Source organism: Brachyistius frenatus, unplaced genomic scaffold, assembly GCF_029030835.1.
Source record: "Brachyistius frenatus isolate BFR_SWC_R1_liver_20210118 unplaced genomic scaffold, ASM2903083v1 Contig_233, whole genome shotgun sequence".
Taxonomy (NCBI): domain Eukaryota; kingdom Metazoa; phylum Chordata; class Actinopteri; family Embiotocidae; genus Brachyistius; species Brachyistius frenatus.
The window spans coordinates 299,793-314,276 of NW_027210832.1; the positions used below are offsets into that span (position 1 = coordinate 299,793).

General features: G+C 39.6%; 1 protein-coding gene across 1 annotated transcript in view; it reads right to left on the bottom strand.

Moving 5' to 3' along the window:
- Positions 1-14,484, bottom strand: part of auts2a (activator of transcription and developmental regulator AUTS2 a) — a 302,247-nt gene that overhangs the window by 225,832 nt on the left and 61,931 nt on the right. Inside the window, 1 exon segment of the mRNA XM_069720115.1 lies at positions 2,139-2,351. Coding sequence (XP_069576216.1) covers positions 2,139-2,351 — 213 coding nt within the window.

Sequence of the window (14,484 nt, forward strand, 5' to 3'; positions counted from 1 at the left end):
TTAATGCATGTGGTGGCGTTTTTTTTGTAAAGTTACAATGAAATTGTAATGAAATACAGAAATGTGTTCCAGATTATTGTCACTTTTACACAGAAGAACTCTGCTTGTTTGTAATCATAATAAAACATCCTCCACATGGAGTGAGATTATGTACTAAAACCTTGTGAGGATATTTAAAACATGTTTCACTGACACACACAGTGGCTAACATCAAACAAACACTATAGCTGTAAACACCAATAATATGTAAACGTGAAGCTACATTGGGGGGATCCGGTAGCTGTGACATCCGGAAGAAAACTCTTTTCCAAATATTGTTCAGCATCATGGAAAAGTAAAAGGATCCAACTTTGTGTCTGATATTTACCTGACAACGCTCTCTGCTCATAGCATCCACGCACTGAATTCACAGGATGCCAAAAAAAGCTGAATCCATATATATCACAGCTCTGAACACAAATGCAATATAACATTTACAGCCATGGATCAATTTGTTGCTACGTTTAACAGCTCATTGAAATAGTACTCAGTAGATCACTCAGAATTAAATAATTACAGAGCAATTTCTCAACTACCTTTTGAGGTAGTTGAGAAATTGAGAAAAGCAGCTGTCTGATGTATTCCTGGTTGCCTTTGGTATGTCACAGAGTAAAGAAACGAGTGTGAAAAGAGATTAATTATTGCTTCTTCTACAAAGATTATTCTAAAAGGGCCTTGACAGATTTGTTGGTACCCGTAAAAAAGATTATAGATAATTGGATCATATATTCAAACCAACAGATTTTGTTAATTAGTATTACATGTCTTCAACCTTGTAATCAGTCATTAAGACGATTTAAATAGAGAAAAGTAGTCGTTCTGCTGTTATTTTACTTTATTAATCACCGAGGGGAAATTTCTTCACTACAGCAGGGGGGCTCTCAGGGGGGAGATGCTGCAGCAGGCTGCCACTAGCGCGGCGCCAGGTAACCTGACCTGAGGTGCATGTTTTTGGATGATGGGAGGAAGCCGAAGAACCCGGAGAGAACCCACGCAAGCACAGGGAGAACATGCAAACTCCGCACAGAAAGGCCCAGGACCGGATTTGAACCCGGAACCTTTTTTGCTGTGAGGCGACAATGCTAACCACTGCACCACCGTGCCGCCCTAAATGTCTACGTCTCATCATGTGCACCACACTAAACATCAACCAGAGAAAGCAGTGAGTTGTTTGAGATGATCAGAAAACAAATTATAGACAAACATGTGTTCTATAACATGAAGGCATAAAGACTATAGACTATAGTTCTCAAAGCAGGTTGATGTTCCTATGGTGCACAGATGGTGCATACCACCATGACATGCAGGAAGCAGGGGAAAGTTATAACATGTGTGAGTAAGTATTCAAAGTTACGTCACTTTATTAAAAACAGCAGCTGAGCTACACGTTTTTGGGACTACTGGTCCAGGCACATCTGCGATTTCTCCATACAGAAGGCACACAACCAATTCTCTATCAAACTTAAGAAATCGTTAGTGGAGACCTTTTCAATGCTTCAGAAAGCCTGCAGCGGTGTTCTGAGTGGCGTTTGTGTTTATGTGTTAATGACCCACAACACTGCTAAAAATCACCCCAGAATGGCAAAAAAAAACATTGAAAAAAACTTCTATGAACCCTGATCTGTATCCTATCAAACATTTATTGAAAATATGCAGTCTGGAGAAGGCACTCTTCAAACCTGAGCCAGCTGGAGCAGTTTGTTAAGGAAGAGTCAGCCAAACTCTCAGCTGACAGGTGCAGAAGTCTCTTTAAGAACAACAGAAATGCTTGTTTGCAGTGAGTGCCTCTAAAGGTTTTGCAGCAAAATATTAGGTTAAGGATCATATCAGTTTTGTCCATGACATTTTCATTTGTTTTAGCACTTAAAAAACTCTTTTGAATCAAAAATCTAAATCCGATTTGTAATAAGTATGGAATAAACAAGATAGGATGCTGTTTGGTTTGGTCAGTTTGAAGTTGTTTCAGAGAAAAATTTGGTTTCGTTCTTTTTCGTGTGAGGGTGCCAACCAATTAATCCATAACTGTACAATTAAATCCACACATGATGTGGTCACAACCCCAATACTGTGCCACAGAAAAGAAAATATCTTCGACTCACCGTTGCGTGTTTCTTGTTCAGGTGTTTCTTCTTCCTCTTGCCTTGTGTGTGTGCTAGGCGTGGGTTGTTCTCCTGGTCTGACGACTGGTGGTGGTGGTAATTGTTCTTGCAGGGCTCCAGGCGCAGTCCATTGGGGACTCTGGAAGGCTTTTTCTTGTGCAGGGGCCCTGCCTGGTTGTCTCTGCTCTCCTGGGGCTTCAGTGTCATGTTCTTCTACAGGAAAAACAGCACAAGAGAGAGCTTACATTAGAACCAAAACAAGCATTTTATATTCATGCCGGTAAGGCGTTTTACAGCATGGATCAGCCATACGACTGACCTTCAAGGACCTGCAGTTATATGGTTCATCAACAGTCAAATCAATGTTTCATTAAATTTCTATATCTGAGAAAACCTGCCAATTAGCGCACTTGAGCTCTTGGAAAAAAAAAAGATGAATACCTACTCATAAAACCCGATTTTGACAGATAGCAAATCTCTACTCCGCAATAAGCAGTGCACTGAATTTGCTCTAAATTGAGGGGCAATCGTGCAGAAAGGCTTTGGAGACAGTTTGGCATCACAAGATTTTCTTTCACAAAGGACAGCAGAACAAAAGTCCCTCCAAATCTTTGGTCATATTTTGGTTGGATTTATTTTTTTGCCAATTTCCTTTAACTTACATCTACACAGTCATGAGGCCAGCAAGAATAATAGAGCGAGCAAACTGGGATGCCCTCTGGATTTAAACCAGTGACTGTGCAAAATGTGTCACGCATCATTTGGCAAACAGGATGCTAAAAACAACAGCAGTTTTCAGTTATTTGTTTAATCACAAACAATATTTTGACATAGCCACACTAGTTTCATGGCATTATCGATGGAGAGGACAGTGTGTCCTCCACTTAGTCCAAACAAACACATCTTAAATCTGGGGTCTCCAACCTTTTTTCCTCTGAGAGCTACTTTGAAAAAAATGAAAGTGTCCATCTGTACCATTTATTCACATAGCTGAGCTCCTGTCTTAAATGCTTGTATTATTGACAGTGGACAGTTTTAGAACGTAAGGCACATCACCTTCTTCAACTCCCAATCAGCTAGTGGCAAAGTCAGCTGGTCACAGTTACAAAGTGCCCACTGTTCAAAACGGCAGAGTTTTGGAAGAAAGAAAGAGAGGAAATCCTCATTAATGTATTGAAAAACAACTCATTAAGTAACTATCACCATCCTCATTCATATTTTAAGAAACTACAAATTAGACTTGGCAACAAAGTGCCCTCTGTTGGAATTCAATTAAATAGTAATACAGAGCCATCGCCTCACGATTCATCACTGTTATGCTGCTTTTTATTGAATTTTAGGGGTCATTTTTCCTTTGAGGACGTTGCAGGCCAGATTGAGATGTTCCAACTCTCAGGCCACATATTTGCCCGTGTGTGCTCTGGACTCTAACTTGTCCATACACCATTTGTTATTGCAGGACTTTGATGGGACAGTGAGGCAAAGGATTCCTAAAAGGAATACCGTTACAAAATCCCTGAGATCATCTGTCATTATTGCTGCTGTCCTTCATCTGTACTTAAAATATACCATGCTTCCTGTTTTTTTTTACCTGTAGACATTCTGGGCTTTGTTTGAAATCCATTGTACTACAACAATGATAAATTGAGAGATACATTATGGTTTTGCAGGATTATATCACACTGTCAGACTGTAAACAACCATTCAATCTTGATCAGAAGTATAAGAGATGAAAATAAAGATGAGTAGGAAATTATGCTGAGCTTGTGTTTACGTGTAAGGCAGATATCTGAGCAGGAAACAGATCTGTTATGGAACAAATCAGCTTTGTTATTTGAGTGACCTGTTTTGCTCCATTTTGCACCAAAGACACATTAGTGTAACTAGTCAGGGAGGAAGATTTAAGCTGGGGGAGGAGCCGTCCGTATGGAACTGTGATGCTACCACAGCTGCACCAATAACATGTCAATACCCTGCAACAATAACAGGAAGTTCATAGTTTGTATTTACACCACTGATGAAGGGGTACATGAGTCAGGAGATATGATATGTATAATGTATCGTGTTTTTATTCATTATAAAGTGTGTATGAGGTTTAATACACTTAATTAAGGTTAAACTGGATTATGAAGCGACACCAGTAGTGAAAAGTAACCAGGAGCATTTAATCAATATGTAATATACAATACAATGCATTCATAATAATATGTAAACGATTATTACACTTGATCATTCAACCAGTTGAGTACTTTGTGATACAACAAATATTTAGCTCCTAATACTCCTGTACTTTCACCCAAGATTTTAAACATTGCACTAGTATTGCATTATTAATAGTATTGCAAATCAGGGTGTTGGTATTTCTACAGTAGTTAAAGACCTGAATACATCCTCTGCCACTGACCTCTCACAATCACCTCAAGCATATTGGGTATTTGTCTCTACTCTGTTTCAGTCCAGTTTAATAAAAAAAAATAATAATAATAAAAAAATAAAAAAAATAATCCAAGTCCAACAACATCTTTAGCGATGGTTTATATTTGCTAAGCAGCACTCAAACTGCTGGACTCTGCACCAGCCCACCAAACCCTGCCTCAGTCCAGGATTTATTCCACAGCCCACAAAGACCACAGGGAGCTTCGGAGGTGGTGTATGAGGAATAAAACCGAGGCAGATTTTCCACAAAACACTGATGAGGAAAAAAACTCACCACATTTCAAGCAGCAACAGTTGCTCATTGATGGACCACCTCGAAGCAACGTTAGTGTGCCTGCAGAGAGTTCCTTTACCGGTGTTACGGATATGCACACTGCTGTCAGAAAGATGAGTTTGATGGGTGTGCTACTGGCAGTGACTCACTAAACCATTTCTAAAGGCCTTGATTCACTCGTAGAAAAACAAGTGCATGCATCACCTAATCTTGTTTGCCTTTTCCGCCCACACTCATCCAAGGCAAATAATGCAACATGACATGCATTGTCAGCGCACAGAATAAGTGACAAAGTTATGATGGGGCTGAGAGAGCTTCCATTGTGCCAATCCTCTGCATGCTTCTAAGCCTCCAAACCAGCTGATTGCCTGGAATAAATTATGCACAATATGTCTTGCTTGCTCACTGAACAATAGCAAGACAAATTCCTTATTTCAGCGCCTTATGACACTGAAAGGGAAAGTAATTGCTCAGTATGGCTCACTCTGCACTAGCTTTCATTGCTGTGATTGTCAGAGTACAAAGTAATTAAAATGTGGTATTTAGTCACAATGAATGTCTGCAGGTATCCGTCCAACAGTTTACAATGTGTGGAACAGAAATACATTTCAATTAACTCTCTAGTGACATGTCTGTTTTTCAACAAATATAAAACTTTTCTACTTCTAGAAATCATGCAGTTGTTTAAATCTCAGTTTAAGATACAAGCAGGATTTTGTGGAATTTGGTTGGGAGTCATTTACAGTCCAGTATGCAGCTCACACAGGCGTGGTGTGAAAACTTGAACTTTGGTACACATTCACAAACTTTTTTTTTTTCCAGTAAGTAGGACACATCGTATTCCCAGGGGTGAACTTTTGAAATGTATCTAGATCATACTTTAATACCGTGATGTGTACCATCCTGTATGTGTGCATCATGTTTAACATGTTGATGCATAGCGTTAGCATTTTGGTTGGTTTAACTCAGCTACAAAAATGTCACTAAAACGTCACACCCCAGCCCAGGTGAGATATTGCTCACACCTTGAAGAGGCTGCAGACAGTCAGCATTTCAGCCACCAGAGTGACCAGCCGGCGAGAGGCTGAACACAGTCTGATCAACTTGTCTTATGGAGGACATGTAATTAGTTTACAAAAACGGTGCTCCCAACAGAGAGGAAAGGATGCGAGGACACTCAAACACACCAGAAGCCTAATGAATCTGACTTCCCATGACACTGCTGCTTCAACACTGAGCTCAAAATACAACAGCAAGCACGCACACAAAATACACATCTCCAATCTCTACATAACAACAAAGCAAGCAATAACTGGAGATCTAATGAATGCTAATGAAGACTGATAAGTACAATCTCTCCTCACGGGGTACTCCAGGACACCAGTGCATATTAACTCCAGTTACCTAGTTAAGTTGAGCAGTGAATTGTCTCTCGTTTCTTCCGTGAGTCCTTGACCTGATTATCACATTTCCAGTGGGTGTGAAATAGCATTAGGCAAGCTCTAAGTGTTGGGTGTAACAAATTGCCGGATAACTCACGGCCGCTGTTTGCGGTGATGTAACCAATTACAGGTGTGATTAGAGCAGTTGATCTACTTCATGTGTAATTTAATGGTTCAAACACAGGTAAGAAGGATACTGCAGTAACACACTCACCAACTCATAACAATCTTGCAAAATGCAGACTAATTGCAGAGGCATTATGAGGATTTAAGATTAAAGTACGGTTACATTACATTTCATTAATGCATGTTTGTTAGGTTTTATATTATGACTTAGCAGTGACACTTAATGTTAAACCTGTTATAGTTTTCTCTCCTTGTAGAGGTTGTTGCTCCAATTTACAAAGAAGCCAGCAAAGAAAGTACATCAATATAGATGGTGATAAGATTTACACACCCTATTCAAATTTGACTGTATGGTTTTGCTTATATTTATATATTCTCTCTACATGATTTAGTATGACAGCCCAAACCCAAATGGGAAAAACACAAAAAGCAAAAGCACAACTTGGTTTCCCAGTAATGTACACAAAACTGGGCTTGTGTTACCAGGATTAATCCAATTCTTGTGTTATAAAGGAACAACAACAACAACAACAAAAATCACTATTAGATTTGTGTTCCAGATGGCTTGATATGGTATATTTTTAGATTAAAGACAGCTGGCATAACATTCAGAGCTAAAGTCAGACATAGAAAAGAACTGTTTGACCAGACTTTGCATACAATTGTTGTAAAAACTGGCTTAATGTTTCTCATTTTGTTTTTAAATTTTAAACCCCAAATTATTGCCAATAAATAACATCACAGTAATTGTTATCTTTTCAAACCAAAAAACTTTTCTTTGACTTGAAGATGAAACTACAGCCAGCGTAAATGACTAAACATACTGCCAAATGTGTCTGTGGCCAACACAACAAAAAACATGTTCTCTAGTGCAGAACACTGAACACAGAAGCACTCGGACAATCGTAGGGATATCCATGGATACTGGAGTCTTTTCACTGAGTCTTTAGTTTACTCATCTTGAATAACTGTTTCTTGTTCAAGCAGGGAAATAATAAGCTGCTTAAGCAGAACAACTGTAACACAAGAATGAGAGAAGATTTGCGAGAGACAGAAGAATTGCAGGGAAAGAGCAAATTACTACAAAAAACCCCCAAAAGAAATCCAGCAAGTTGACAAAATAAATGGAAAATTAAAGGGAAGAAATCAGGATTTCACACAAAAAAACATGTTATTAACTTTTGGTTAGGTGAACGTAGCAGTCTTGTTAACTCAAATCAACCATATTTGGGCTGCTTTAGAGGTGGTGAATAAAAACTGTGTGGTACATAAATTAATGGAAAAATACACAATTCAAAAATCTACTGAGAGTTAACAAAACACTCCAACTGCATTTACATCCGAATTTTCTAAGAAGGTGGGCAAGCCTTTGAGGAAATGCTTCAGGCAGAATTCCTATGCTTTCAAATTTGAATGAATTAATTCCAGCTTTGCAGCAGTTTTAAATGCGGAAATGTTAAAGTGTGAGTTTAAGAAGGTTAACTGTATTTATGCTAAGGTGCATGTCTTAGGGCTGCTGTTGGAGCCAGCTGGCACAATATTCTAAACACAGTGCTTCATTGTAAGTTGGTCTACTTCATATTTTGAGATTTAATACTAAACCAATTGAGGAAGAAGCTTCACCTTTTCTATACAAATATGACCAGCACTCACATCACCACATAACTGTGACAGTCCAGCAGTGAGGACACTGAAAAAAGGACAAAATTTCCACTTTCATTTTCCCTCATGTATTGTTGTTGAAACCATTATTTTCCAATGTACAATTATAATATATAATTGGTTACAAAAACCAGTTCTGAACAGGCTGTGATCCTTTTATCCTATGAACAAAAGCTTACTGTGAACTCAGTTGTTTTGCTGTGCTTTGCTGGTGGGTCAGTCCACCACATTTGTCAGGATTTATGTGTCAATACTTGAATGACATTTGGTGAACACAATTACGGTCTGCATGAGATTAATCGACTGACATTTAGTAACAATTTTCATAGTGGATTAATCACAAGACCTTTTCAAGAACATAAAAATACTCTCGCTAGGTTCTAAAATGTTAATATTGTCTGTTTGAATACTATTAAGTACACAAACAGACTAAACTAAGATGGTGAGCATGATAAGCCTTATTCCTGCCGAATGTCAGCATGTTGGCGTGAACGTGATGATACATTGACATTTCCATTCAACACAAACAACTGCTGTGACTAAGTACAGCCAATGCAGAACAGCAGCAGGGACAGTGCAACACCTTGGTGTATGACACACTTACTGGTGACTTATCTTATGAGTCAGCTTTCAGTATTATTTTTTGCACAAGCGCATTGATTTCTTGTTGAAGGTGTTTTTTCATGGCTGAAAACACCAGGCGCTCTTCTGGAAACGCCGGGCTGGGAGCGCTTGTGAGCACTTTGGAGGCGCAGGGTTTTTCAGCTGAGACGCTTTGGTTGGTATATTATCAGTATATGCAGCAGTAATGGTCAGTATATTTGTTAAAAGTACCGAATTGTATAGATATTTTGTGTTGTGTTTTCAACAAATACTGGGTGTAAAAATGTCAGTACTTGCTTTTGCCTTTGGGAGAGACATCGGAGAGATTTTGTGTGCGAGGAAACATCTCGACGAGTTCCCGCATTTGGTTATAGAGCTGAAGTTGGACAGAACCCAGTTGAAGAAGTACTTTCATATGAACGGGACACAGTTTGAGGTGTTGCTTTTTTTTTTTTTTCCAAGGAGAGCCACAAATTACCTGGAGGCCATCAGCTCAGAGGAACGTCACTCCATTTGTCTTGGGGTGTATGCAGGGTGATGTTAGGGTTTTGTGGCATTTGTCTAGCCTCTGTTTTCCTGTGATTGGACGGGCTGGGTAAAAAGCGACAGTGACAAGAGGAGAGGAACTTCAATGTCGTGTGGAGAGGCAAGTAACCGGCTGTAGTTGGACTGTGTTGGACCCTTTGTGATCAGGATTGTCCAGCCCTGTGTTAGCCAGTCTGGATGAGTGCCTATTGTTAGCAGCTCACTCATTTGTGCTGCCAGGGAATAATGAAGCACTATTACCTTCTTCATCCAGAAGGAGCGGTGGGTACAGTCTGCATGCTTGCATCGTAGATATTATACCCAAGTATCTGTAGGATTACTATTGCAGTGGCATATACGAGTTCAATGGCTTCCGTGATGATGGTAGTAGGGCTAGCAAGTAGAATCAGCTCAGTGGATGCAGCTGTCATGACTGGTGGTGGGGTTTTTAACACTGCTCTCCTGTATCGCTGTCAGCTCTTCACACTCTGATGGAGCCTTTTAATTGCCAGCTGTGACAGTAGCTTCCATCTATTGGAGCACTGGACTACCAGCTGCTTCTTGGTCAATGTGGATGTTGGGTTTCTCCTTATTCTTAATTTCCACATATGAGGGGCGATCAAAAAAGCTCTGAGACTTCCTATGTTGCAGGCAAATGGTGCGCAGTAATGTGAAGTGCACAGAAGCTGTCACTTTTAGAAGTAATTAATCCAAGTTTTGTCCATTGATCAATATCAACACCTGAGCTACAGACATTTTTGTGACCACCGCTGGGGTGCATCTGTAATTTTGTCTCAAACTAGGGAAATTATCAACCGAGACCCTTCAAATGCTTTAGATGGAGTACAGTGAAGTAATGAGCCCGAAGAGGTGTTTTGAGTGACATTCGCCTTTCCAAGAGGCAAAACATCACTTATAAAGACCGAAAAAAGTGCACCGGGCCAGGATCGAAGCCAGGTGGGCTTTCTTTGACGTTTGAGGGGTTGTGCACTGTTGAACATCAACTGCGTTCACAGATGAACTTAATGTTAGTGACTCAGCCAGGGTCAGACTGTCAACACCAGGTTCAACTGGGATGTTCTCGGGGAGAGACAACATTCGGTGCAAACGATCTGAACTGTGGTGCGATGAAACACGACGTGACAAATGTGCTTCTCTCATCAAGTTTCAGGTGCATGGAGAAAATTGCAGAAGCACTCAGACCAGAGGCCGCAAAAACATGTGTAACTCAGGTGCTGATGTTGATCAAGCAACAAACCCTGGAATACTTACTCAGAGGTTATAGTCTGCCCCTGCTCCATCGCCATTCATGGCGCTGTGGCAGTCTCAGAACCTTTAAATTGCCTCATTTTAGATTAGATTATATTTTATTAATCCCAGTGGAGACATTTAGCTGTCACAGCAGCATGTACACAGTATGAACAAATTTATAAATACGTATGAAATAAACGAAATAAGATAGATACAAAAAGTAAATCATTATTTTAGAAAAAAATTAGCAATAAAAGAATAAATACGCACACAGAGACTATATACACAAAAACAATAAAAATAAAAATAAAATAAAGATAAATAAATACAGCTTGGACTATGAATGGAAAGTGACAGGTGCCTTTATGTTGCATGGCACCTCTTTCCGTGTACCTGCTGTAATAGTAGAACTCCACTGATTCAGTATTTTCAGTCTTTTTCCATGTACATCTTGTTTAAGACCATGTGCTGGTCCCCCCAACATCTGGCGTGGACTTTGTTAATCCAGAAACGTCAGAGCTGGTATGGCTTTAGTTATGTTTCTTTTGCTCATGTACCAATTGAAAATGTGTCTCCAGGAAAACCAAAGCAAAATGTCAGAACTGGAACCTCTCCATGCTATTTCCTCCAAGTCCAAAAGTCTGCCTACCTTCTGTAGAGCTTCAAAACAAATGCAGGTACTCACAAAATAACCACAGCTGCTTTGTGTTTTCAGGCACACGTGACTGTAAATTCTACACAGAAGAAGGGGAAAATGGTTTTGAGTTGTCTGAGGCTAGTCGAAATTTTAGGTGTACGCTACATTATTCCCCTAACGAACATAACTATCTACACGATTGTTTGTTTACTTGTAGTGTTTTCCTCTTTCTCATGATAGCACTCACAACAACAGCAGGATCTTAAAAAAAATTCATCCACTTGAAAAATGCTCACTTTTCTCACAAATACGAGACACTCAGCCCACCTGGCACTAATCTCTTTACAGCAAAGGTTTGTCTTTGCATTTGAGTCAGAAGGGTGTGTGAAAAAGACGAGGGGATATCCTGTGTATGAAGATCTGATTTCCTGGTTGTGTGTGGCTGGTAAACAAATTCAGATACAGACCGGACCGAGGGGAGCCGGAGCAATGGGAGATCTCAGCGACTTGTTTCAATCCGTATCTTTCAGTCTTATCACGCATTCCGAGAGAAGCGCAACTGATTTGTCCAAATAAGACAAAGCGGCGTGGGCCACACATATCGCATCAAAGATAGCAATCAAATGGCTGCACTGTGGCCGCAACGTGCAGTCTCGACAAATAAGAAACATCTAGAGTGACGATGTAACATTAGGTCTGTCGAAATGATGAGAATATTGTTATTTCTATAATGTTATGTTACTATTAATGTTATAATAGTGTTTATATTGGCAACAAGAAATCTCACTGAGCACCAAAGTCAACAGATCTGTATCCATGTGCGTTTGTATTTATGACACAACATATGTCTGAGTGCTTGTGTGCATTACGTGTGTTTCCAGTATGTGTTTTAAGAGGCTCACTGCAGCGACGCCAGCTGAGCACAGGACTTAATGAAAAACAAACATATTCAGTATGAGACATAAGAACCCACAACATTTAGCCTGATTAAATAAACATGAGGAGCAGATACAGCCTGTCAGCCTGGCTTTATTCATGTTAATCACTGAGTGAGCAGAGGAGGCAGAGCGGCCCTTTAATGGGTGCAAGAAGATGTGTCTGTACTGCTGTGTTACTGAATCCGAGCACTGATTTATTTTTTCTGTAAAACTCTATAGAAGAATATTTTAGACATAGGCTTCAGCGAGGGAGGGGAGGGCAGGGGTCATTTGTTGCGTTTATTTGTTGTGAATCTGAAAAAAAATAAAATAAAAATTCAGAATGAAAGGCAACATGCACATTAGCCATGCAGTGACAACCTGAATAAGCAAAAGCAAACTGTGAAAACAAGGTGAAGTGCAGACTGCATTGATCAAAAGCGAACAAACAGCAAGGAAGAAAATAACATGCAGAAAACAATCCCAGGCAGAGCAGCATTGTGGGATGGATTTCACCCTTTGAAGCTGCCCTTGTTGGCTTAAATAATTACACCTAATTGCTGACAGATGTAAAGGCAAATGAACCATTTGCTTAAACAGGCCGAGGGACTGCCTACGGTGACTGCGCTGGGTCAGAGCTTTTATTGGCCGGTGTCATTTGCTATTACGAAAGAAAATTCCCTTTCTGCAAAATGAGCCAATTTGTTTAGCTGTCTGCAACCGACAACTCACGCATTGTTAGAAATCCTTCTGACGGCTGGGTGTAATACCAGTTATTTGTCATCTACAACAGAAACTGAATATAAGAACATTTGAGTTGACATCTGCAGTATCCAATATTTCATACAAGCCTAAAAGTACAGGTTGTAAAATGTAAGCGACGTCAGCTCCTCTGAACCCCCAACAACACAGCCAGTAACCCAAAGTACTGTATGTGAAAATGTATGTTTTTTCAACAATGTGGAGGATGAAATAACACATGGCAATGTAGTAATTTTCAGTTTTACTTCATGATGGTATTGTTGCAGAGATACAATGGGACATAAGTGTGTGCTTTTTGTTTACCCAAACTTCCTCAACCACACTCCTATGAATACACAAGTAGTTTTCCAAGATAAATTTCCAACTTCGGAAGCCAAAAGACCTCACACATTCCCGGAAAACTCTGTGGCAACAGCTGAAAGAAAGATTTGAACGCGACTTTCAAACAAAACAATGGAACAGTGAGCACATTGTACAATAATCATGCTGCAATAACCACAAGCACATGACAGTGATTAGTCATTTAAGGTACAATATAAAGTCACTCCAGACATAGCTACAAACATTTGTTTTTTATTAAATTGTTTTACACTGTATATCAGTAATTTAGCTCTGAACATAAATCCTTTATGGAAGATGTCTAAATCAAAAGTGATCGCAGAAAGCAGTAAAGTGAAAAACAATACATATTTCATTTACTGTTAAATAAAAAAATATTCAAACAAATCGCCATCTTCAAATTTAACTGGATATATTGTTAGATTGCTCTCTTTATTTGTGTTGCATTGATGTTTAAGTTTGTGTTTAGGCATTTTATATCGTCCACATTACTTGCTGTAATACTCAATTCATACAATTGAGTATAAAAGCTGAAGACTGGAAGAGCAGCTCCTAAAATTTGAGGTGTATCTTAATGCAAGAGAAAAGCTCCACACCATTTACACCTGAGTATAGTTGTGCTAAAGTACAGCTGAGTATCCTGTAACAAGGTGAAATATCCTGGGCCACAATCTCACAGTGAGATGTTGCTCTGCATTTAACATTATCATCTACCAGTTGATAAACATGTTCTTGTCTCTGAGTTGATCGCTGATAAGTGTTATGCTTAAACACATCAATTTAACTGGACTGACATCAAATGGACATAAAGCTCAACCAATTCCCATATCTTACGAATGCAGTTAACTGTACATAGATAAACTGGCAACATAAAGAAAATCTCTGGGTGAAGAAGTGCCATGTCTGATGGATCCCCAACAAAGACGTGTGTTAGAGCGTACTAACTCCCACACAACAAATTCCAACATTTTCAAGAAAGAAGCATGTTGTGCCAAGTTTGCAACCAGATGAAACAGCTAGTCAGTGGCAGATACGCACAACGAAAACACAAACATACAACACACAGTGCTGCTTCATTTCAGCAAAATATAAATTGACAAGTGTGCCCACATGGTGAGAAGTGAAGACAAGGAATCACTTGAAAACTCCATTAAAAGCTTTTAGAAAGGGAAGCCAAGAGTCTTGAGAGCCGGAGGGAAGACGATAAAGAGCTGCTAGCAGGAAACGAGTGACAACCATGAGCAAGTGAGAGCAACATGCCTGTCGTGGTGGTCTGCTGAGAGCGGTGGGAGGACACGTATCATTATTACACGGACTGAGTCTGCTTTAAACGGCCATCTAGTTAAACTGGTCTGAGGCAGACATCATCTTT